The sequence below is a fragment of the Athene noctua genome, chromosome 1 (genome assembly GCF_965140245.1).
Source record: "Athene noctua chromosome 1, bAthNoc1.hap1.1, whole genome shotgun sequence".
Taxonomy (NCBI): Eukaryota; Metazoa; Chordata; class Aves; order Strigiformes; family Strigidae; genus Athene; species Athene noctua.
Genome location: NC_134037.1, coordinates 190,951,418 through 190,977,511, shown reverse-complemented (window position 1 = coordinate 190,977,511; position 26,094 = coordinate 190,951,418). Strand labels below are relative to the sequence as shown.

At 36.0% G+C, this 26,094-nt stretch overlaps 1 protein-coding gene across 4 annotated transcripts in view; it reads right to left on the bottom strand.

Moving 5' to 3' along the window:
* HERC2 (HECT and RLD domain containing E3 ubiquitin protein ligase 2) overlaps positions 1 to 26,094 on the bottom strand; it is a 111,648-nt gene that overhangs the window by 52,597 nt on the left and 32,957 nt on the right. For all 4 annotated transcript variants that reach the window (XM_074908263.1, XM_074908290.1, XM_074908281.1 and 1 more), the window contains exons 10-44: positions 25,389 to 25,562; positions 24,588 to 24,776; positions 23,785 to 23,936; positions 22,833 to 22,990; positions 22,343 to 22,456; positions 20,740 to 20,991; positions 19,607 to 19,800; positions 18,865 to 19,065; positions 18,016 to 18,244; positions 17,817 to 17,941; positions 16,336 to 16,514; positions 15,193 to 15,377; positions 14,683 to 14,838; positions 14,232 to 14,417; positions 12,927 to 13,097; positions 12,717 to 12,820; positions 12,452 to 12,602; positions 11,631 to 11,845; positions 10,599 to 10,731; positions 10,362 to 10,489; positions 10,044 to 10,239; positions 9,305 to 9,441; positions 8,613 to 8,786; positions 8,397 to 8,533; positions 8,161 to 8,312; positions 7,698 to 7,889; positions 6,702 to 6,889; positions 6,010 to 6,202; positions 5,234 to 5,416; positions 4,480 to 4,664; positions 2,710 to 2,857; positions 2,421 to 2,617; positions 1,956 to 2,186; positions 1,141 to 1,276; positions 443 to 586 (exon numbers count right to left, since the gene is read on the bottom strand). In XM_074908263.1, coding sequence (XP_074764364.1) covers positions 443 to 586; positions 1,141 to 1,276; positions 1,956 to 2,186; positions 2,421 to 2,617; positions 2,710 to 2,857; positions 4,480 to 4,664; positions 5,234 to 5,416; positions 6,010 to 6,202; positions 6,702 to 6,889; positions 7,698 to 7,889; positions 8,161 to 8,312; positions 8,397 to 8,533; positions 8,613 to 8,786; positions 9,305 to 9,441; positions 10,044 to 10,239; positions 10,362 to 10,489; positions 10,599 to 10,731; positions 11,631 to 11,845; positions 12,452 to 12,602; positions 12,717 to 12,820; positions 12,927 to 13,097; positions 14,232 to 14,417; positions 14,683 to 14,838; positions 15,193 to 15,377; positions 16,336 to 16,514; positions 17,817 to 17,941; positions 18,016 to 18,244; positions 18,865 to 19,065; positions 19,607 to 19,800; positions 20,740 to 20,991; positions 22,343 to 22,456; positions 22,833 to 22,990; positions 23,785 to 23,936; positions 24,588 to 24,776; positions 25,389 to 25,562 — 5,989 coding nt within the window. The remainder of the gene's footprint in view (positions 1 to 442; positions 587 to 1,140; positions 1,277 to 1,955; positions 2,187 to 2,420; positions 2,618 to 2,709; positions 2,858 to 4,479; positions 4,665 to 5,233; positions 5,417 to 6,009; positions 6,203 to 6,701; positions 6,890 to 7,697; positions 7,890 to 8,160; positions 8,313 to 8,396; positions 8,534 to 8,612; positions 8,787 to 9,304; positions 9,442 to 10,043; positions 10,240 to 10,361; positions 10,490 to 10,598; positions 10,732 to 11,630; positions 11,846 to 12,451; positions 12,603 to 12,716; positions 12,821 to 12,926; positions 13,098 to 14,231; positions 14,418 to 14,682; positions 14,839 to 15,192; positions 15,378 to 16,335; positions 16,515 to 17,816; positions 17,942 to 18,015; positions 18,245 to 18,864; positions 19,066 to 19,606; positions 19,801 to 20,739; positions 20,992 to 22,342; positions 22,457 to 22,832; positions 22,991 to 23,784; positions 23,937 to 24,587; positions 24,777 to 25,388; positions 25,563 to 26,094) is intronic.

Here is a 26,094-nt window from a genome sequence, read left to right as displayed (position 1 = left end):
ATATGTAGAATGAATGTAAAGAATAAATTAAAATTATTAAAACTACAATTCCTTAAACTCCTTTTAAGATTACACTAAAGACACTGTATCCTGCTACTTGATTCACTGGAAACTGCAAAATGTTTGAAGTCAAAGGAATAGTCAGTTGAGAACTCATACTTTAAACTTTGAAGCAGAAAAAGACACCATTGCAAAAAACCAACAGGTTTTTTTAAATTACTTATGGAGCTTAGTAACTATAAAAGACTTACAAATTTAGCTAACTCCAATATTTCAAGCTTCAAACACTTGATCCACTTAATCTTCAAAATGTAAGTTAAAAAGTCAAAATACTTTTAACGTAAGGTTAAAACATTCCTGAAATTTAGTTTTTAGTCTTCAGAGGGCAAACCTAATTTCTACCCTCCAACTGCCAGTACACTGAGGTTGCATTTCAGAATACCTGCAGGATTTAATGCACACTCCTGAACAGCTGGCTGAGATAGGATCTGCCTTAGTGTATCCTGGTGAGAAAGCAGAGCTCGGCCTGCTTTCAATATGTACAGCTTTAATTGCTGGCATCGTAGTAGATCCAAATCCACTTGACCTATCGGAAATATTAAGCAGCCATTAGCACGAAGAATCTCTTTCATCAGAGACGAAAGGCTATCACTCATACAAGTTAAGTCTAAAAATCAGTTTACATCTTAACTCACCCTGTGAAAGCTTATGAAATACTGATTATATGAGGTAGTCAAAACAGCAACTGGATAAAAAATCTGCACACATTCTCTAACCCATGATATTTAAAAACATCACCTTCCTACTTTTCACACCCTGGACAATCATACAGCTCATAGCACTGTAAGTGCAGTTAAGATGTTATATGGATCCAATATTTTAAACAATTCAATAGAAAGAGGCCAGCCCCTAACCTTATTTACATTTTCTCACCAAAGTAAAAACTTACAATGCAGAGGAATTACTCTCCTAGCTAAACCTGTCTCATAAGGGCATATTATTCAATGTTGACTAAGAAAGAAGCTAAGGTTCCAGAAAACTCTTTATGTATACGTGCTATTACCAGTATTTTTCCCAGAGTATATCCATCTATTTAAAAACAAAACAAAACAAAACAACAAAAAAAACACCCAACTGTACCTGAAAGACCCTGATTGGGAGACTTCATTCTTTGCTTTTCTATTTTACTTCCAGCCAGATTTACTAGCTGAGCCCAAATGGATAGCATAGGTTCCGTGAAAGGCAAGTTGTTCACATTAAAAGCCACAACTGGAAGCTAGACAGTGCAGGAAGAACCAGACAAAACAAAAATAATTACAGGTAAGCATTTTCCAATATTTAAAATAATCATTCAAAAATGTCAATGGTTATTAACTGAAGAAGATAAAAAGTAGCATTCATCTTACTGCTCTTGACCAGAAACAACCGAAGAGGATTTCTATTCCCTACATAGCTCCTAAGTCTACTTGTACAACACAATGATCAGTTTACTTGGTGAAAAAGCAAGACAGAGTCAGAACAAAGAACTGCACTCAGTGAAGCAGACCAGGCACTGTGACTGTGCTTTCACTAAAGCCATATTAACCAACTTGAGGTTATGATTTAAATTAAAACAACCAAGACTTTCTACATTAGTTAGGAAATCAAATTAAATACAAGTAAATAAGCTCCTCTCATGTAAGAGCTATAAATCACTTTCTCATGTCTTGGGACTTAACCGAAGTCTTTTGACTTGAGGTAAAAATCCCTTCTCCTTTCACCTCCTCAACAAATGAGGACAGACTTTAGAGGCCCTGTAGAGTTTTGCATGAGTACTATCTTAGATTTGCATTCAGAGCATTGTGTGTGTTGAATGTCCATGTATTTACAAAACAAAGAACAAATATTTACTTTGCAGCATATCAGTCTTTAACCATACCTTTCCTTGTATTAAAGCCTCAATAAAGCAAACTTACTGGTTTCAGTTGATTCAGAGGACACACTCTACATGTTCGCATGTCATAGAACTGTACAGTAATTTTCCCTTTTGGGGTGATGCGTGTCACTGTGCCTTCGCCAAATTCATCATGAACTACTTGTCCACCCAGTCTCAAGCGACTGTCTATGCCACCAATCACTGCTAACACTGCCATTAGGCCTCCCACTTCTGGATTCTCAGTGTCAGGAAAGTAGTCATCCAACACAGCCTAACAAAGAACAATAAAATTAACTGTAGGGAGAAAACATATACTTCTATCTGCTTTACAATACAAAGTTAATCACACATACTTCAATTTAAAAATTACAACACAGAAATAAATATATATAAATAGAAAAATGGTTTAAAAATTAAACTTAATATTTTTATAAACATTTAATATTTATAATTTCAAAATAAATATTGCTATAAAAATGAGCTTATTTTAAAACGTGGAAACTACCCCTTCTGACTGTTTTCCTGCAAAGATGTGGGTGATGGAGGTTAGCTGAGAGTTGATGTACTTGTTTATGAGTCCATTCCACTGGCTGAGCGAATGGAGCGTCCTCAGCAGTGCCACTATCTCTTCTGCTAAAGTACTACTGTGAGTGGCAGTTAGAGATGCTTGGGGCCTGGCCTTTCTCCTTCTCAGAGTAGATTCTGGAAAGACATGGTAATTGCACAACAGTTAGCAATTTAATGCACACATCTTCTATACATAAAAATTAGCCACTGAGGTAAAATTCCTCTACCTCTGAGTAGTGGGATATCTGAAGAACAAGTACTAAGCAGGCTGCCTAAAAATCCAAACAGTTTTTCCACAAGAAATTTCATGTCTCTTGACCTTTCACTTTTATCCCAGGATGGAAGTACTGCTTTCAACAGATGTACAGCAAGGATCTAAAACAAGAACAAAATTAGTGTTATTCCATTCTAAGTCACCAAATAGTAAAGAAATTTTCAAACATATTAAGTACAGAAGAAAGACATTTTAAAGGTTAGCTTTCCTTTGTAGTTTTTTCTATAATGCTCATTTCTTTCCAGCTGTAGAAATTACAGAGCTACCGATCTTCTGTTCAGTTTGCTAAGGAATATTACAAAAGAAGTTGTGCCAGTTCAAAGTCAGTAACAATTTTACTGGCATGTTATATTAGTGAATCCAACCTCTTCAATACTCAGTATGAGACAAACACACACTGAGAAACAATGTAAATGACTAACACACATAGGAAAAATAGAAATACAGAATGGGAAGGTTTGTTCAGATTCCGGGCTCACAACTTAGTACTAAGATGTATTTCAGAATGAAAGTTTCCAAGTGTTCTGCAATGAAGGGACGATAATTACAAATCATGAGGTATAAAGCTGAATGCTACAAGAAGGCAAAAAGTAACCAGTGACAGCCAGAAGTAGTTACTGTGAAACTAGGGCCTCCGCCACGGTATAGAAGGAACAGGCTGGCATCTCAAAACCTAGACACTCAGTGCAGGACTGATGAGGAACACAGGAAGGTGTATCACTGCAGTATCAACAGGCAGATGAGGTTGCACATTCTGAACAGGAGTATCTCAGGTTTTGAGCTTCCTCATCTTCTACCCAGAAGACCAATACAAGTGACCAATAACAATGAGGAGATCTCTCTTCCTGTAAACTTTTGTCAATAATATATCTTTCTAAAACTTCAAGATCTTGTCTTTTTCTTATTATTAAGTTAGATGCCGGTACACAAGGAGTGCTCATTTCTCTTGAGTATTCCCTGAAGAGCAAAGATGAACTAATTCACTAAGTCCTGGATGATGACAGGAGTCTCATCATATTAAAAATACTGGCAAAAATTTGCTGCAAGATCACACAGAAACACCTTATTTATAAAATGCTGATGCCTTATCAAGGAAAAGATGAAGAAAATCTTTTGATCCCTGAGCCTTAAAGCTTGGAAAAGTTATTCCATAGCAAGATTGCTTTTCAATCGCATGAAAAAGGCACAAGATGCTAAGAAAAGGAAAAAGAATAAAGAAAACAAAGAAAAAGAAGAAAAGGGGAAATACAATACCAAACAAAGATGCAAAGATGCAGCTTATTAAGAGAGACTGTAATTAAAACAGTAAGTAAGAGTTTGCCATGGAAGGAGAGAGAACAGATAATACACAGTTTGATAGTTTTAAAATTAAATTGCACTTTTTTCCTAACCATCTTTTTGTTATTCTTTATTCATCCCCTAGGAAACATTATATGGGAGTTTCTGGAATACGTTTCTCGAACACTGTTTTGGCCTCTCATCTATACAAAGCTTTCATGCTTTCAGTAGAGTCTGCAGTACCCTGAAGGCTCAAAGACTTACAGATGCATATTTAAAACAATGAATCCTAGAAATAAGAATACATGTTATTTTTTTCCAGTTAATTAAAAACTGATTTAAGCACATTTCCCATTTGTTTTTTAAAACACTCTTTTTTTTAAAAGACAACTAAAGTCTACTAAATTTATTGCCTATCATAGTAATTTGGAAATACACACATTACCTGTCTCTGTAGTGAAGCAGCAGTGAAAGATTCATGCCCCTCAACAATTTTCATTAGCAAAGTTATCCACTGAGATGTACTAAGAGTGCTGCACATCTGAGGCATGAGTGCTATACTTCGAATGAATCCCAACGTGCACCAACTCCTATGCTGTTCTTTATAAACTAATTTATTTGGCAAGGAAGCTAAAAACAAAAAGATATATACATATAACAGTTGACTTTTCCGTCAGCTACATAATTATAAACTACATGGGGCTTTTTTGGACAAATCACAACACCAAGCTACTCCACTGCCTTTACATGCACTATTAACTTCAGTTTTAGAGCCTGTAAATAATTTTATTAAGTATGTCTTTAAAACAATTTTCATCCCTATACTGTTTCCTCATTTCAAAGTAGTTAACAATATTACTTCTGAAATTACAAAGCAGCTATGGAAATGAATATGACATACACAGCCATATTGTTATCCCCAAACAGAAAAAGAATTTCATTTTCTAAGCCAACCATACACATCCTGATGCTCCACATCTCATGCTTTTCTCCTGCTTTTACTGTTTATGTTCTAAGAACGCTCATGATCATTTAATGTTGCCTTTGCTAACAATTAAGACTGTTAAAAGTTCTAAAAATTTTTTAGCCTTTGGCCTTAAAGGATTAAAAACTACTAAGAAAAGATTTACAAAATTACAAGACAACAAAGCACAAAACAGAAGCACACAGCTGCGTCAAACTGTTTCTATATAATATACCTGATTTATCTATTGTTCCACTCTCCACAAGCATCCGGAGCAGACCACACAAAGTCCTAGTAGCATCACTTTGCATGACTTCAGCATGGACACCAGCAGAGAGACACAGTGTCTGCAACAGGTTCACAGTACTTGTCAGCATCATGGAAGTAGGGTGGAGATTCCTTTCAACTTGTTCTCCTTCTGAAGGGAGATATAAAAAGCAAAGAAATCGAGTTAATCTATTTCCCAAAGAGCACTGAAACAAACACAATGTGAGAAATTTGTTGTAAACATTTTCTCTAAGATTATTTGACATAAATAAGATTTTTTTACTTCCAACTGAAAGAAGAAAATATAAACCAGATAGTTTGTGCAGATATTTTCAAGTTATTCTAGCAGTATACCACTTAAAAGAAATTTCAAATGCAATGCCAAGAACAGGAAAGCAGTGTGACTAGATGTATAATTAGGCCACATAAAAAATGCACTTTAGAATGGCATTAACATATGTTAAAATGCATATCTCCTGGTATCTGTAACTGAAACTACTTCAGTTAGATAATACTGTTTTCTTTGGCCCATGAATACACAACAAATGTAACACCATCCTTTCCATCCTTCTTTCTCACAGTAAAGCTATTTTAAGACAGATACTGGTCAGAAAGGTACACCAATTAAATTCTTCTTCTTTGATGAAGCATTTTCTCCTATGAAAGAACCTTTCTCATATTATCAACTTTGGAATTCAACTAAAACCCTGCCTAGACTTCTATAAAAAAGAATTGGGGTTTTACCAGAATCATCCTCCGTGTCTGAATCCTCTGTTGTGGGCTGTGTTGCTGGTGGTGGCTCAGCTAGTTTGAGATCGTATTTTCCCTCCTTCCCCATCCTGTAAGAATTTGTACTTCCGGTGTCCCACTGCACTCTAATCCAGCCATCTTCTCCCAATTCTCCAATCACACGACCCAAACCTGGGGCAGGTCCATCCTGACACAAGAGAGAGGCTCAAGTTACCCCAACACCACTAATTCATATCCAAAGTTTGTAAAATAATAAAGCACTTGCTCTTTTTTGCTGCTAACCTAATGGTTAGGTAGTAAACTTTCAGTAATGTTTCAAAATCCAGCATAAAGTTAGAAAGCATTTCACAACCTTCAAAACAAAATCACCCCAGTAAAGTGCAGCAACACTCATGTTTAGATCTAGTTTACTATGACCTACTAAGTACCACACACATTTAGTTGGAAGAGTATAATACTGTAGCAAACAATTGATCCGATTTCCTGTTAAATCACGAATCAGAATAGTTGCACTAAAAAAAAGAACTTTCACCTCCAAAAATAAACAAATAATTATTTTACATTAATTCTCCAAGTCTTTGAAATGTATAATGACCTTTAAAACTTGAACATAAAATTCACAGACAGACCACTGAATAGAGACTTTAGATTTTAACACACTCAAACCTGTACAAAAGAAGTTGTACCTGATCACCCCATTTCCAGTCTACCCCTCTCACCACTCTGGTACCAATTTTCATCATGGCTGCCAGCTCTGGTCCAGAAACAGGGAGCTGAACGGGTGTAGTTTCCTTTCTTGATTCTTCCAGGACTGTGGCAGAAGCGCCATGAGAAGAGGCAGTCATATCTTCTTCAATGTTGTCAGAACTAGGTCCTAAAGAGGAAAAAAATATGAGAAAAATTGAAGCTCGTTACAAGTTTGTATACATACTTTTGTCACACTTAAACATAAGGTTTGCAGTATAAAAGGGTAACAAATCGGGAAGATGACTTAACATGTAATATAGTTAGATGAGTTTTTAGGAAACTAGGATATAATGATTTTGAACTCAGAGGACTTTAAATACTTAATTTTGAACAGAAGTAAGTGACAAATAATAGAGACAATGACGAGTCCAGGGGCTGAACGTTTCTGCTAAAAGATTTTCTTTTTTTAAAAACTTCTCCTGAGCACTATAGTTAAGTACCAATTACGAGAACAAATATTTGCTATTATCTAAGAAAAACAAGAAAGTAAAAGCAGGACAACTTGAATCATAGCAAAAAACACCACAGAACTTCTTAGAACAAAGGAAGCTTCCAGCTTAAATATGCAGACTGTGAATGTTTTTAATAAGTAGAACAAATAAAACTGAATGAGTAGGGAGCAAACAGTTTTTAATGTTTTCATTTTAAATTTTCAATTATTTGTAATGTTTCCACAAAAACTACACTATCACTCCTAAATTCTAGCAAAGGATGCCAAAGAAAAAGGTTACAAGAAAAATCATGACTGAATAAAGGCTATAATCAAACTAACTTCCTTCTACAGATGTGGTGCTTGTATTAGGGGTAAATAGCACAGAGTACTACCTTTAAGCAGCAAAGTCATTCTGTAGCTTGGGTACACCAACAGGTAAAAATTACAGGAGATTCATAAAATATGTGCTTTCTTCTAAACAAGAAACAATTAGATCTCATACCTATCAGTCGCAGTGTTGTTTGTGTCAATGCTAGCATGCCAGAATTAAGGAGGAGGCTCAAGGTATTAGCACCATGCTGCAGCGTCAGCATGTTGAGCATGACCAGCAGAAAACGTGCTTGTGGAATAGTTCCAAGACTTGGTCCTGCTGGATTCTCATTAGTAATTGTTTGTAGAGGAACAGGCTGCACACCTAATTCAAAAGTAATATAAATAACAGAGTCAGCTGACATTTGGGAGCACCCTCTTAAACACTGAAAAGTGAGTTAAGGGGGGGGGCGGGGAATCAAGGCAGGGGGATGGGTTGTAATGACACATTGACAGACAGAAAGTCAAAGTAGTTTTCAGCACAAACCAAGGGAACTGATGTTAAGATCCCAATTACGGGGAACTTTAAAAAAAATGCACAAACATTCATTTAAAATAGCTTTGTCTCCATCCAACAGTGACAAAATGAGATTCACCTAGCTCTTTAAATTTTGCATTAGCATCTAGCAAGATGTTCCGGACGTTCTGAATAGCCCATGCATACAACTTTCCAAAAGTTACTTCAAGCAGCATTCTGTTAAATGGTGGGATCAGATCAACATCCTTCAAGCAGTCGGTAAGAGGTTCCCTTCACAGAAAAACAACAACAAAAGTAAGTGGGTTTTTTTTCTTACAGAAGAATTGTCAAAGCAAAAGCAGCACAAAGTTTTACCCTATATTGGCTCCTTCTGGAATTAGTCTCTGCCATCCACAGAACATAGCATACTGCACAGATGGGAGCAAAAAATTTTTTGCTGCCAATTTCAGAATAGTATCTATTCCCTCCAGACGAACTTCTGCTCTTTCCAACTGAAAAAGAGGAAAAAAAAAAATTTGTCATACTTACATAAACAGCTAATACATGCAAGCCCATTTTCATCCATTTTACCTGTTTTAATAAACATTTTCTCATTTTTTCTACATCCACTGGTTCTTCTTTAAGTGCAAATTCAACAATGGTGTTAAGGAGGGCAGACTGTGGATACAAGCCTTGGACATTTTGCTTCAGCCATTTGTATTTGTGGACACCTGTTACTGTACTCAAAAGTGGCTGCCACTTATCCTGCAAAACAGGAAGGTAACATGTTAAAATATTTTAAACTATTTAATTTGAAATTACTGAAAATACAAGTTTTCATGTAAAACCATGTCCAAATTTAAGATACTTGAGGGGGATGAGGAAGGAAACATCTTCAAAGCCAGGAAAGATCTTAGCATTATTTGTAACTCATTATGTTGTATACAATTGATACATAAAATTTCAAATGCATTAATATTTAAAACAATAGGAAGTAATACATCACAACCTTTTATTTTTAAATTAAGCTTTATCGGAACACTTTGAGATTATCAATAATCTAAAAAGTAGAGGTTTATTTACATATTCTATATATGCAGTACACAGGCTTATTTTTAAGAATTATTACAGGTTTCACTAAAACAATGCACCAGACTTAATTATATATCCTAAACTCCATTAATAGAATATTAAATGTCAAGCTGCAGCAATCATGCTTTAGCTCATATTTTCTCCTCATGTTATTTTTATTCACAAGGTTGTTTCTAAATCTGATATCCCACCTTGGGTGATTTGATTGGTATGGGCCTTTTATCTATAGGCACAGGACTGTGAGGTACCACACAGGATTCTTCTAAATCACTCTCTTCGTTTCCAATTTTGGATTCCTCCACATCAGCAGATTCAGATTTTTTTGGTACTGAAATAAAAAAATTATTCTTTCATGTAATCTGGTAACATTTACAGTGTCACATTTTTAGGTTTGCATGATAGCTAAGGACAGAGAATGCTTAAGATCTGCCTGTAATAAACTGCAAATATACTCTTGGTGAACTCTGTGTTCGACTATTATCAAATTAACTCTGCTAATATCTGCAATATGCTTTTATCTTTAAAGGCCAACTTCAAAAGCACTCTGGTGTTTGTATACCACACTCATTTATTTCTAGTTAAATAGTTCTTTGACTACACTGCTTTAATAAAACATGACTTTTAATAAGATGCCACTTCTAGTTAAACTTTACTAAAACAAATTCAGAGGGACTGATATTGATGGATCATTCTTAATATGCTGGAACACAAGAAGCATGCCTCACCTAAAAACTTGACTCTCTTGTCTGACTGTCCTTGCTGTAGGAAATGACATGTAACCATTGATTTAGCAAATTCCATTAAAATGCCACAGATACCAAATGACTTTGATGCTTGAGCTAACAAGAGTCTCAAATATAAAGCATTAAACCTTGGAATGAGATTGATCTTCACTGTTTCAAAGAAAATACAACATTAAGGCTGCCTTACCTCTTTTTTTCCTTTTTTCTCTAATTATTTTCTGAGCTACCCTCCGCCACCGGGGCAAGGAACTCAGAAGTTTAAATTTAGACATTATAGAGAGATCATTGCAAACTGCAGGACGTAGTTCATTGAATAAGAATCTCAAACGCTCAATGACAGGAGCACAAACTTCCTTGTAAGAACGCCCTTGTTCTTGATGGGTCTAAAAAAGGCATTAAAAAGCTAGGTTACTGTTTAATGTACAATAAAATGAACAATATATAACTTTTTAATAAACCACTTCAAATGAAAAATAGTCTAAACTTCAGGAGGTAAGAGGCCTACCTTAATCAGTGAGCATTTTGCTTGGTAGACAACACGACACACGTCCACTACAGATTTTGGTAAGGTTTTGTGCTTTACCTGGTCAACTCCAAGGGTACCAGGATGAACAAGAGACAGTGCTACGTGACCTTAATGGGAAAAGACAATCTCTGAATACACATTTCCAAAATCATCCATAGCAGAGTTTAAACTGGTCCAAAATGTATTGTGGGACAGCTATACCACAAGCCTACCTACCCAAATCTTCATGCTTCAGAAGACAACATAATAACAAACGTCCTACTTCTTCCACAGGATGCTCAGGCGGAAATGTGATTGGTGTTGTTAAGTGACACTGTTTACAGTATCTCTCTATTTGACACAAGAAGTCCTACAAAAACACACAACAGCCTCTATTTAACTTTGTTTTTAAATACAACAAAAGGATGCAAAATACTGCAGCCAGCATTTAACACTGAATAACCTCCACAATCTGAACTAACATTCAGAAGTGAGATACAACACACAGTATGCACTATTTAATACACAGCAATTACAACTCAATACTACAAAGAATGTCTGTATCATTGTTCTTGTATGAAGAGCAACATGGCTGAAGGAACAAAGCTGCTATTGCTTTTATCTCTTCCTGAGATAGCCAGGTCACCTAACACAATTTTTAATTGTCTTCTCCTGACTCATCATTATTGCTGTCCTATCCTCCCAAGGACTCGTCTGGGGGGTTTTTTGATAAAGGAGCTGAACTCAAAGTATTAGAAAATTTGAAGGTATTACAGAAGACAGTGATCAATGTAAGTCTCAGGGGTTTTCATAACATCCACAATTCTAACTAAGTGAAACCTGAACCCCAAGGCACAAAGGGACTTTAAGACAAAGTGATACATGCACCTGACACACAAAATGCATTTGCACTTTGACAAAGAAAACTCCATCCTACATGAACTGAAGGTGAGCAGGGTCTGTCAATACTACTAAAACTTGACTTAATGGGAAGTAACATATTACTAATTTTTTGGCAAGAATACACTTAAGTTTTCTCATTCTCCCACTCAATAATTTGAAAGAAAAAATTGTTGTGTTATGATAAAGTGAAATGAACAGATTTTATCCATTAGTAATACTCAAACACTCCTTTCACAAAAAGTAATTCTGATATCACTTTTTCAATTATTTTCCTCTAACTTTTGGAGAATTTTCACCAACAGACTCTTTCAGGCCACCACTGTCCCCCTACAGCAACATTTTTTCTGAACACAAATGAGGGCTTACCTTCACAGTGTGATCCTGAATATTATTATCTGCAATAGCTTGGAGAAAAGGTTGTGAATGGTCACTCAGAGTTAATCTGTGTGTATATAGTTTTGACTTATTTGGGGTAGTGTTACCAGGTGAACTGCAATGGTCTTCATCTTTTTCCTCATTGTAACTGTAATGAATCTGACTAGTTTGCAAGCCTCCAGAAAAAATAGATGACTTCAACCATTCTAAAAGAAATAAAACAGAAATGTGTGTTCTGATGAAAGATTATAAAGACCCAACAATTCCCTCAAAATGCATACAAAGCCTCAAACAAGGTTTAGCAGCTCTTCCATTTGCTGAAACTTATTCACAGAAAAAAAAAGGTTCTGCAACTAAGAAATAATTAAGTAAAAAATTTTTTAAAAATCACCTGTTTAGAGATAATAGGGCCTTAACTATTTTTCTGTGATTAATACTGAATTATACCCTCTGTTCACCAAACTAAGATACCCAACAAGATAGAATCCAACACCAAATGCTTCAGGCACTCTCATTTGAACAAAAATTAGTGAGATAACTGTGCTATACAGAGTCTCCTTTCTCTTCCAATATTCCACTATGCATATTAGAAAATACTAGATATTTAACTATTCAAAATTATCTAGTCCCCATTTAAATCTTGCTAAATTATTGAACCTTGATGAGTGTGGTAAATAATGCTAAGAATAAAGAACTACAGAAGACAGCAAGACTAAAGAGACACTAGTTAATTTATTTGGTGTGTGTCTTTTTCTTGCATGCTTTGACAAGTATTTATCACTTATTTAAACTCAAAATTAAGTTCTGCTTACTGGCACATTCAATTTCCAGAGGAGAAAGTGGCGTGCTCATTGCCAAGTAGGAAGCGTGCAGTCCAAGGAGAAGACCCAAATTCCTTTCTGTGTCTATCAGAGGTGATGACAAAGTACTGAGATCTGGTGTTGTAATCACTTCCTGGTCAGGCTAATTAAAAGAAATGAGAATTCAAAGCTAGAACTGAGCTCCAACAGGAATTCTGAAAGCAAAGCAATAGTTTACTTTAGAAAGCGTGTATTCATTAATATACAACATTTTTACCTCCATATACTGGCCAACACAGAAAGCATGCATTGACTCTCTTGTGTCCTCAAATTGCAAAGCAGCTTCCAAAGCAACAACTGGGTCCTCACCTGCAAACTGAGCTAAAGAAAGCATGAGGTAGTCAGTATTATATCTAAAAACTTGTTTATGCCTTCCAGTTATGAAACAGAAGTAATCTGTATCTTAAATTCAGATGCTGATTCTCACCAAGTATGCTACTGCCAGTTAAAGACTGGGTTTGGAAGTCCTTTATATCATACACTTTGCCATCAATCACTGTCCAAAATCCTCCATCTTTGTTGTGGTTCTCTAGATCAGCTTTACGTATAAGTGTCACCTCCTCATTATTTCTGCAACTCTGGCCAGTAAAAAATGAACCTACAGGTATAAAACAAAAAAGAGATTTTATCAACAGAAAAACAGAAAGTAAAAGACTGTTTAGAAAAAAATTTAACAACTGCCTTACCAAATTCTTCACTTTTGTTCAAAGGCTGCTTTATCTTTTGATATTCTCAGAAGTCAAAATGGATATATGTTCCTGTCTACATATTATGCAATTAAATTGTCTCTATGCTGTATTATTTTATACACTAATCTCCAGTGTATAAAACTGTCAAAGACTGTATAACACTGTCAAAGATCTAGCATTGCCCAACAATATGGCCGTTTTGTTTGGAGGTGGAGCAGATCAGTGTTATGACAAATCACTGCTCTAGTCCGTTCTCCCTCCAAATTACTTCAGTTTTATTACATGCAAGGCATTGGCTGTATATTTAATTTCAGTCTAAATCCAGATTTTTTTTTTTAATGAAAGAAGGAAGGTTACATACACGTTAGAATTCTTCCAACGTATGTATCAGTACACTATTTCTAACTAAAGGTAATTTAATCCAGGCAAGAAACATCAGAGTAATGTTCGCACACATGCACCTTCATCTCAGTTTGCTCTATTAGACCAGTAACTGAATTTCCACATAGTTTTTGCTCTCCCCAACACACCACCATCTAGCAGTGTGACCTTTAGCTCTCTTGGGTTATGCCTACCACGTTTCATTCCTCCCTCCACCAATACAATGCTCAGAGTCAGAAATACACATGTTCTGCCAGACACAGCTCATATTATAAAGTCTCCTGGAAAAAGAAAACTTCCTTATTTCAAAGCTTTCACATTACCCTCCCTTTATGTTATGGATAGAATTTCATAACAAAATGCATAGATGTACTACTCATGTTCTCACTGCAACTTTTCACATTCAAATGCAAAATGATGTGAACTATTTCTTTAAAAAGCAGCATTTGTATTCTGCTTAATGCTACATCTATATGTAACTTCCTTAAGAATTTACTGACAGAAATAAATACTGCCCTATGACTCCCATATGAATTGGTTAATAAAAATTTGTACTGTAAAGTAGAATTCCCTTCCTGAGAGTTTTACATGAACAGTCACCATTTTTATATAGTTACTGTATGAAAACATAAATAAACAGTCCAGATGCTACTAGTACATACCCATTATTCCTGGCCATGCTAAATCCTCATTGTCATCCCTTTCCTTTCCAGGGGCTAAATGGTTAAATCTGTCCAGATGTTCTAGCAGACCAGCCAACAGAGGGATAGCGCCAGCTTCCTGCATTAATCCAGCATTTTTACTGAGGAGCAGCACTATAGAAACCACCAATTCTGGAAGAAGAATGCCTAAAACACATAAAACAAGCAAGATATTTAGATTTAATTAAGACCTATGTTTACAGCATCACAGAAGTAAATTACCAATTCTGCCTTCTATTACCACTTTAGCACAAAGGTCTTGCCTTCCTCATCAAATTTGCCCTCCTCTCCCATCAATCAAAAGATTAAATTGACTCTTTTTCCAGACATTTAGACCTTTCAAGAACATCTACAATATAACTTTGTAATTTCATGGAAGGGGAGGAAGGATGGACAGCAAAGAAAAACCTACCTGTTAAATCTCCATCCACCACACGAGATACTTCTGCAAAATGCCTATGACTAGTAGAAGCAATGCTGGTTGCTACAGGAAGTATATCGCCAATGTGTGTGCACAGAAGAGCAGTGTATTTCTTCAGTAAAGAGCCAACACCTAAGAGGTCAGGACCTGTATAAAAAGGAGGAAGATCACAAAATAACCCATCGCATAGTCATATTTAAGAAACAGATTTCAAAAGCTGTCAAACTCTTCTGGAATGCAGCCACTCAGCACTGAATTAAGAAATTACGTCTTTTTTATAAGTTTATTATCTAGATCCTGTAACCTTCCAAAGAGAAGCTTTCCTTTACAGAAAACAATTTAAAGAACCTACTTTCAAACACTTTTCACACAGACTCAGCAACTAGGCTAATAAATGAGACAAGAAGATAAATTAAAGTAAGAAACTGCTATCCAGTAAAAGAGGTATTACAGAAATGCTTGGGGGGAGGGGGTGGGTCTTATTTTTTTACAACAACTTACTGTATGTATTAGGGACATGCCCAGAACAATCTCCTGGGTGAAGTTTACTAACAAGCAGACGCTGAAAACGGAGCAACAGGTCCAGAGAAGCGGATCTCTCTTTGCTATAATGTTCATGATCCATGCAGGAAGAAATGCGACGAGCAACATCTTTTAGTTTGGCTATCGTCTGTGAAGCAATGTTCCTGATTGATATAAAAATATTGTAAAGTATTTAAAAGAAGATGATAGTGAAGACAGTCCACAGAAACACACATTAAGCTTTTTCCAGAATTTCACACAAATATTTAAGAAACCTATGAAAGTGTCTTCATGGGATGTTCCCTTGTTTGCAACATAATACCCAAAAAGTCAATGGTTTTTGTGGAGGCATTTTGCTTAACAGGATACAGAATATACATCAAGTTGGTATTTTTTGTCATCATTCACTACAAAAACATAATCTGACAGTTTTCACTGAAAGGATGCAATGAAAGTCATGGCACTGTTTAGCTCAGGAGTCTCAGTACCAACTAAATGACGTGGTTACCATCACAATTAACTGAAAGAGCACAATGAATTTCTTAGTAATCTCATAATTGCTTCCTACTACATATGCTACATACTAAACACTGCTGTAGCTGACAAAGAAGCTTTGTTCTCAGCACCCTATTGGTCATGTCTTCACAATTCTTTCTGTGTCAAGAAATTAAAATTCAGGTTTCTTCCCCATTTCCAGCCCCAGCTAAAGTCTCCTCAAGGCAGAATATTCAGTTCTAAATAAACAGGGTAAAACATTCAGTTCTAAATAAATTTGTGCGGATTCTCGTACTTTGCAAGGACAGGCTTTTGAATGTCTGTTCTGTATTTGTCACACAGACTTTCAGAGTACAGGAAGAAGTATCAAACTCCACAAAAGCAAGGCAGTAAGACTTTCTAAAATCAAGTAATTGAGTATAGAACTTTGCTCCTTAACAAACATAAAATACCAAAACTATAGACAAGCTAAAAGAATGTTCAATATTTTGAATTTTGAGAAGCTAAAATGCTAGCAGGAGACTATTTATCTGCTAACCAAAATCAGTTATCCTTTAACTGACTAGTTCATAAAATATCTAAACAGATCTTCTGTACAAAAATAAAAAACAAATTTGAAGCAATTACCTCAATAACTGTTGAATTAACTGAACTAATGGTAAACTTTGTTTTCCTGCAGATTCATAGATTCCAGTATTAATAAGGTCTTTGTCCAGTGGAGTCCTGCTCCTATGAAGCGTTGATGCATTTGCTTCTTGTTCATCAATTTCTTTTTCTTTCTGTGCTTCTTTTTTTGCTTCAATATCCTAAAAAAGTAAATCAAGTTAAAAGAAAACGTACAAATTGCGGTTGTGATTATGACACATCTTACCTTCAAGTATTCATGATAATATCAACATTACTTTTCCCTATGTCAGAAACAAAACAATTCCTATCAGACAAATGTGTATTGCATACTCTGTAACAACCACATAGCCACACTTTTTTTCTTTTTTTAAACATTTATAATATAAAAAGGAAGGGGGTAGGGAGGTGAAGGTAAACAAAAGTACAAATTCAATTTCCACCAAACCAAGTTAACAACTAATTTCTCTTCTATGTACGTTTAAACATGCCAGTAACTGCTGAACAGTTCACGAGTGAAGAGATGTTTACTCTATTTATAACAGTCCACTGCAGAAGAACTTGGGTTAGATTTGCTACTGAGCTACAGTCATAGAGAACTCTATGGAAACAAATTCACTCAGGTTTTAGACAACATAAATTAACCTGTGCAGTACTGTAATCTGCCACCTAGATCACTTTCAATATGTATCTGAAGTTGACTCTGGCACCTCTGACTTATGTTATAACGTAAATGTGCACTAGGAGACTTGGTTAAAAAACAAGAGTTCCTGAATATCTTTAAATACAACGGAAAATGCTAATGCTAGACTGTGCATTAAAGCAGAACTTAATACATGCACTTCCTCTGCATCCTAAACCCTCCCATTTACCAACAGTAGAGAGAAACAAAGGAGAAAATATATTTGGAAAAATAAAACCAATGAAGAAGGGAAACACACATTTTTGTTTTCAGAGCCGTACATAAATATGGCAATTTAAAGTAGTCTTTGCAGAGGATGTCACACCTCTGAGAGGCTAATGGAGAAGACGGTATATGCAGAATGTTTGTCATCATTTGTATAACGAGTCAGCATCTGTAAACATTAGAACCAGTCCGAAATTCAAACTATGGAAATTTGGGATGCTGTGAAGAATTCATTCATATTGAATTCATAAGCAGTAAGGCTGAAATTTTTGCTTGAAAGATATGGGCGAAATCAAGAAAGTAAAGAACTCAATCCCACAGAAAGGTACAAAGTGCTTTGTAAAGTTATGAGCCTATTACAGAGCTTTATAAAAAAGTTCGTTACTGTTGTTAAAAACGTCACTCTAGGCAACAAAAAGAAACACCCTGCTAAAAAGGAGAATATGATTCATGCTTCCATACAAACACTGGCTCAAGTTTCAGGTCAAGAGGATAACATCAATCCACAAACTTCAGAAAACACTCAATACATCTTCTTACTCTGTTTATACAGAACAGCAAAGCTGCTGAAACATACCTGAATTTCTGCAGTAATTGCAGCATTTAGTGCAGACTCTAAGCCTCCATCAGCCATCAAGCTGCCCACCAAGAGGTCAATCATAAATCTACGGCCTGGACTTACATTCATTTCATTTCCTGAAACTAAGAACAGAAGAAGCTATTAATGAACTACAAAAGCAAGCACAGAACAAATAGGTTTAAATCTTAGGACCAACCTGCACTGGGTAAGAGTGCCGAGAGTGCCCTAGCCCGCTCTTCTGCTGTTGGCAGCAGCACAGACCATCCACTCTGCAGCACTGCTTGAGCGGCCGATTGTACAGTATTAAGAACACCAGCATTGCTCGCTAATGTTACCACTGTCTGTTTCAGGCTATTGAGCAGGATGCTGCCCAAACCTAAACCAAGGCATTCTGGATCCACCTGATGACTAATGGCAGCATGAAGCTGAAAAAAAGGAAAAAGGCAAATTTTAATTAAAAAGAGATGGGGGGGGGAAGTCAATCCTGAAACAATCTAGTAAATTCACTGACAAAGATACAAACTTTCATCTGTAATGGTGGCTTACCCAAGCACATACTGAATTTAATCATACACAAAGATGATTAACTATATTTAACTACATCCCCTAAAACTCTGAACTAAAATAACCTAGAGAATAACCTAAACCGTTTCTAGTTTGTTACAGTATGCTAGGATAAGTAGCACATCTTCAGTGACTGTCAGACATCTTCTAAAGGGAATATTCACTCTCAAAAATTCTATTTAAAATTCTTAAAAAATGCTCAAAATCTCTGAGTGTATGGACTTACTGAGTGAGTATACAAGGCTTCATCCATTTACATTTTATTTCTATGGTTCATTTTTAATGAGATCCAAAAGCTCTCAAGACAACAGAAAACAACCACTAGCTGCCAAATTTCAAAGAGTAGAAAATTATATTGTACTTATTTCACTTTTTAAAATCAATAAAAATGTTTTAAAGCACATTAAGTCCACTGGTTTTGTCCAAGCAGTTTACTGAAATGTTTAGCTCAGCTGCCCAACATGTAGGAAATTGAAGGTACCTGAAGCCTTAGAAGGTTTAATGTTGCCACAGCCATACACTCCTTTTCCTGAGGAGGGGGCCAGTCAGAGGAGCCATCCATTCCCTCTGTCACTTGTCTCAGTAACAGATCTAGCTGCTCAAATGTCATGGGACAAACATCCACCACAAAAGGAACCCGCAAGCCTATTGACCATTCGGAACATGATGACCAAGCAAAACTCTATAAACAAAAACAAAAGTTTAACAATAACTTCCAAAACATAACATGACACTGATTAAAGATAGGAGTGTAAAGCTAACATCTGTCTTCAAATATTAACAGAAAATGCAGAAATAGTATCAGCACATCTGTTGAAGAGAACCCTCTACTTGCATCCTTGCAAACATACAGAAAACCCCAATCACAGAAAAGAACACTCTCATCGCATTTTGCAAAGCTCTGTCATACCAGTCCAGATACATCACTATTACTCTGCTGCAGGAAACACTGTGCTTGACAACTCTTTTACTGCTGTACCAGATAAAAAACCAAGACAGGTAAATAGCTACTTCTCAGAATACCCAGCAGAGGGAAAGCTAGTCATGCCTTTTTGGCAGAGAAACTGCACAAGATTTGTTTTTTCCAAGCCTTCACTGACTCAGAATAAGAAATAAGAAAAAGTCATGCAAGAAGAAAAAGAGGAACTGGGACTGGTGCACTGAACTAGACTCAGTGAGAGACAAAGACAAATTGTAATTAACAATTCAAAACCAAAACTTGCCTGAGCAGGCCCACAAGCAATTCCAACAATATGCTTTGTGTCTAATCCCGGGAGAGCTGCAGGCTCTGGTTTGGTGATCCGCAAAGTATCAAAATGTTGACACTGATCATTGCTTCCCCAGCTATGCACTTCACTATCTTCAGTCAGTGCTAAACAATGGGTAGATCCAGCTGCCACGTCTATCACTTTTTTTCCTGATAGGAAAGTCAAATATTGAAAATATAACTTAAAGATTATAATCATTAACAAAAAAAAAAAAAATTAGAGTTAAGGAAAACTCTGCTAATTACAACCATATTTAACTATGAACACACTATGGATGTCAAGGGTCTCACCTTTGCCTTAGTAGCGGATTGGAAGAGTACAGCAAAAAAGAAAAACCAAGGAAATACTTAAAGATTTTTTAGAGACAGCTTAAGTATAAAAGTTTACAAGTTTAGAAGGGATACAAAATAGAAGATTTTTTTACTTAGATACTTTTTCAGATAAGGTTTATTAAAAGCCCTCCTTATCTATGAACAGAGACTCTAAGGTTATATTGTAGTCATTAGTTCAGAAGTTACTTTCAATTAAATCATTCATCATATATAAACAACAATTTTAGGAAAGAGCAATAGAAGAGGTTTCTCCTCCTCATCCTCCCGTACAGACACTCAGGTTTCTCACAAATGCAAAAAATAATCTTCACTGTTACAAACTAGTCAAAAGTACCGGTACACACACAACTTTAACAATGTTGCCTGTGATTTTCATTTATTCCATTCACATGCCTTAATCTAAATGCATATATATATATATAAAAAAAAATGTTTATTTGCAGGACAGTGCAAAAAACACAGGCTTTAAATAAGTGTTTCTGTGAACCTAATAAAAGCAAAGCAGTAAGAATAAAGAGAACACAAGACAAGCAGCATTTAAAGTAGTCATAAGAAACTGTCTCTAAATCTGCTAGAGTTTTAAAGATGTAAATGGAGAAGTGATGGGAGATGCAAATTATTACCTTTTTCAATGCAACCAGAATACAGACAGAATACACAGTACCATCATTCTTAAAGTTGAGATCATTAGTGTCCAGTAAAAGATTCCAACAACAAGAAAAAGAGATCTGAAGTATTTCAAGCTCTGATAATTACCTTTCAAGCCTTCCAGCAGTTTGGGATATCGAACATGCTCTTCCGTTCCATGCCCAAGTCTCTGATTGTCACCTTTTCCCCAGGTGTAGACCTGGCCATCTTTGGTTAAAGCAATAGAAAACTGACTCCCACAGCGTACTTTCACAATGTCCAGATCCTGAAGTTTTTCTATCAACTTAGGAGTCTTGCAACCATCACTGCCTCCTCTTCCCAGTTTTCCATAATCACCATCACCCCAAGACCACACTTGGCCTTTACATCAAGAGAAAAATAACAAAATATATTGCATTGCTTTTTCATGTAATGAAGTTACCTGTTTTGACAAGCAAATTTTTGAAAATCTGAGATTTTGTAATAAGCACAATTTTCAAACTGTAATTTAGGAAGAGGAGTTATGAATTTCTAATTGTTCATGAAAATAGGGAAGAAAAATATTTGAAAAGTTTTCATGTTGATAAAACATAAGAAGTGTAACACCACATGCTCTGAAAATTCATCAGTGTACAGAAAGTCCCTCTTCGGAACATATGAAGTATAGGATTTACTGTGAATCAAGCCTGTAGTATGATCTTTAGTTAAAAACGGCCTTCTTTTATTACAAGGTGTTAATTATAAGAACTTGCAAAAATCTTTTTCCACATTAAATGGCCAAACAGTCTGCAAAACCCGTTTTCTTAACTTTCAGTTCTTGTCATTCAACCATTTCACAAAATGAAATTAAGTGCCATTGTCTACCATGTTCTTTTGAAAAACACTACTAAATCTAAGCCCTGATGTAGGAACTTGGAACATGTCAAGTCATTCTGTAAGTGCATTAAATAAAAATTTGTTTCAAGAATGGTAAAACCATGCACATCCAAAAAGAAAGCCTTGTTTTACATTCCGATGCATTTATGTTCCCTACTTGCATAAGCTAGTCTCTAAGGCACTCTGATAAGCAAAGGAAGCACGCAAAAAGGAGACCAAGAGGAAAAAAAAAAAAATTAAAATCTGGGTTTCCATTTCCTGGATAAGCAAATCTTTCAAAATACTGCACATCACCATAACCACCTATATTTTAAAAGAAAAATCAGCTACAAAAACTATCTGCTTTCTAAGGATAACTCTGGGGCTTAACCTCACACAGTGAAATTCAGGTTTTGAATCTGTCTCACCCTGGGAACCTCACTCAGGGATGCTGGGAAGCAGTATTTCAATAAAGACTCTCTTTGGCACTTCACACAGGTTAACACAGACAACTCTCCTACTCAAAATTCTGGCTCTTTTGACGAGTTATTTTCACTTGTATAATAATAAAATTTAGACATATATGTACATATACATAATATATTGTGTGCATATTATACATATACATGAGAATTTTAAATATATATACCATAAATTGAAATATATTTGCATATTCATTAAAAATATATTGTACATACATGCATGGAACTATATCTGCATACATTATATGCAAAATGCATAAATGCACATACATATTTCCCCAAAAGGAATTTCAGCTTCCAACTCTTACAGAATTCAAGCCACTAGAAATATCTTCAGAATGAAAGGAAGAAAAGGTAAGGTTATTTAAAGTGTGAAGTGATATTTTGCTACTAACCATTTTCAGTAACTGCAAGAGTCTGAGCATCTCCACTCCCACAGGACACATCAATGACTTTGAGTCCTTTCAGGCCTGTGACCAGCATTGGGATAGTCTGATCTTCACTGGAACCTTCAAATCAAAGTAGTTTTGTGAGAAGCAAAATCAAGAAAGTCTGGTAGATTCTTTTGTTTGCTTGTTGGGTGGGGTGGGGGGCATGTTGGTTTGGTTTTGTTTTCAGATTTGAGCATCATGACTAAGCTCTTATATGGTTTCTTAGGTAACTAATACGAACTTGACAGATGAGACAGTCTCTTGCTTCACAAGGAAGGTAAGAGAACAGTGTAGATTTTTTTTCTCCATCCAATTGCTTACTTTCATACAACTCACAGAAATTTAGTGGTTTTGAGATGATCCCTCCTGTAATTATTTCAATTCTTGTGAAACCACATATGGTTCTCAAATCAGCTTTAGGTAAGAACTTACTTTAAGGTGTCAAGTAACATACCATGACCAAGCCTGCCATAGTTTCCTCGCCCCCATGTATATAGCTCTCCTTCAGCAGTAATGGCTGCACTATAGGTGCTTCCACATGCAATATGAACAACATGTTTCCCAGCTTGCTTTCCAGATAAAGCAGATATCATCTTTGGTTCCTCCAGAGGGCTATTTAACGAGAAAGTGACATATTTCACAAAAGGTGATTTCATAAGTAGGTAATAAAAACTGTGACATATTGTCAGAAAACAATTGCTGCAATTCTACCTGCAAACCTTATTCCTAGTGTGAAGTATCAAGATATACATAGAGCTATAAGCCAAAATTACATTCAGATTGTTCAACAACATACAAAACACTGACAGAGTATCTGTACTCTGACTTCTATTTCCAGTTAAATTAATGCAGCATTTTTTTTAAATATTTGTCCATTATAAACAAATATTATCTTTAATTACTATATCTGAACAATTAATTTCATGACAGTGCTAACCCTTGTATAGTTACTCCCTTGCTTTATAGGGAATTCTGGGGGAAGACACTTAAAACCTTCAAAATATATTGATGTACACCCCCTACAGGAATCCCCTGTAGAAGATTGCTCCTTCAAAAAAGCAGGACAGTAATGTTGTTGTTGTACAAGGGAAAAAAGGAATGATATATGCAACATGACTGCACAGGAAATGACGACCCCACCCCAACAGCTGAGTCAATGTTTTGTGTTGTGGATTCATAAAACCATGCAATCACTGCTATAGCCTCTATCTACAAGTACTCAGAAAGTAGCCTTAATACAGAACTGTGAATATTACAGGCAGAGAAAATACGCATGGAGAATGCAAATCCTGTTGAAGAAGATACAAATGGCAAACGCTGAATGTGCTTATATACACAAGTAAGTAGTTTTTACTATGAATTCAGAACACTGGCAAATAAATGTTATGATTATTTTTATCACATACACTGTATCCCCATGGCCTAATCTTCCACCATCTCCACAACCCCAAGAGAAAACTTCACCATTTGCTGACAAAGCAAGATAGTGATGCCCATCTGAATGTGCTGCTATCTTCACAATATTTCTGGAAGCCAGACTCTGCACCAGCTGTGGTCCCTGTGAACCAAAAATAAAACACTTACAAAAACTGCTTATATTTTCCATCACTTGCCTATATACAGAATAACTAGGTATAGTTTTCCTAATGCTTTATCAAATCAGTGTGCTCAAATTAATGAGGTGAAGATATAAAAAAAAAAAGATCAAATCTACTATTTGAGTCTGACAAAAATAAAAATAATGCCTTGAAGTTATTTTGTTCCCATCCCTATAAGGTCTTCAGTATATACAAAAAAGGTGTTTACCTTAATCTTACAGGAAATATTAGTGACAAGTGTTCCTGTTACAGTAGTTTTGTCTGAGAAACTACACGGTTTGGGCACTGTGTTACATCACTTTAGAAATTGGAAGATATGAAATGGATTTTACTAAAGTTGTCACCAAGGCCAGAGTATCAATGAAAGTAATTACCACTACCTTCATGACTTCTAGCCTGACAGAAATTACAGAAGCCATATGCATTTCATATAATGAATACAAGAGATCAAAATCAGTATTTTTGAAAGTTCAAAAACAACATAGAAGCCCATAAAAATCAGCACGTCTTCATCTACTCTTCCAAAATAATGTAAATAAAGGAGCAGACTTATGCTATGAAGTAATACAGAAGAGAATACATTTTTAAAAGCATGTAAAAAAAGCTCTCACCAGAGTATCACTGTTGTATGCTTGTGTATAAACTCGTCCGTTCCTAGATAATATTAAAAAACGTTTCTCTGCACAGGCAATCTGCACAACGCCAAGATTGGCAAGTCCTTCACATTGAATTGGACCACTCACATTAGCATAATATTTCCAACCTATTAAACCCCAAGCAATGACCTCTTGCAGAGATCCCTAGAAAATAAAAAATTCTGTAAGAACTAATTTTGAAATACCGATTTAATAAAACGCATAGAGAAGATGATTTTTTAAACCTTTACATGCCAAATATACTCAAATCTGTGATAGTCATTACTGCCAATAGCCAATAAAGCTTACCTATTAGAAGACATCAAAAATAAAGACTTTCATGCATCATATTCAGTTTAGTCTGGTACTGAACAAGCTATAAATATCTACAGTAAATGTTCAGAGATCTTTCAAGTTGGGAAGTTTAACATTTACTTTTTTCTTTTTTTTAAATATGTCACATCCCGAACATTTGTGAAGTCCAGTCTTGAGCATTATCAACACAGGAAACAGCTCAAAATATGGCAGAATTTGCCATAGTGTTGTGATAAGAAAAAATGGTTCACAAACTATAGCATTCACTCCAAGGCTGACTGAGAGAGCGCTGATGTAATTAAAAAGATACCCAGGTAAGACAAATTTAGGCAGCTCAAGGTTACCTTGTAAAAATTGAAAGGAAATTTGAAGAATCTTAGTAATTGTTTTTCTTTCCAAATTGACAATCAGTTACTCTTTTAGGAAAAATACTTTACTAAATTTGATGTTGCAAACAGTTACCTTATGAGATGTAGGAGAGCTACACTGTGGAGGCATACATGGGGTGGCCAGACGATCTAAATGGGCCATGATCACTACAGCTGTTTGTCTCAGATCAATTGCTAGCTCGTTGTCCTGCGGTAAAGTCAGATACCTTAAAAAACTTTCATTTGGACTCAGAGGGTAAGTCAGGAGCTAGAAAAGAAACAAGCAGTCAAAAGAATATTCAAGGTATTTCTATGCTACCACACATACAGATACACAACTTATTTTAGACTTGTCAACCAAGTGCAAGGTCCTACACCTGGGTCAGGGCAATCCCAAGCACAAATACAGGCTGGGTGAAGAGTGGTTTGAGAGCAGCCCTGGAGAGGAGGACTTGGTTGGAAAACTGAGTGTAAGCCAGCAATATATGCTCACAGCCCAGAAAGCCAACTGCACCCTGGGCTGCATCAAAAGAAGTGTGGCCAGCAGGTCAAGGGAGGTGATTCTCCCCCTCTACTCTGCTCTCCTGAGACCCCACCTGGAGTACTGCGTCCAGCTCTGGTGCCCTCAACATAAGAAGGACATGGACCTGTTGAAGAGGAGGCCACAAAGATGATCAGGGGCTGGAGCACCTCACCTATGAGGACAGGCTGAGAGAGTTGGCGTTGCTCAGCCTGAAGAAAAGGCGGCTCCAGGGACACCTTATTGTGGCCTTCCAGTACTTAAAGGGGGTCTAAAGGAA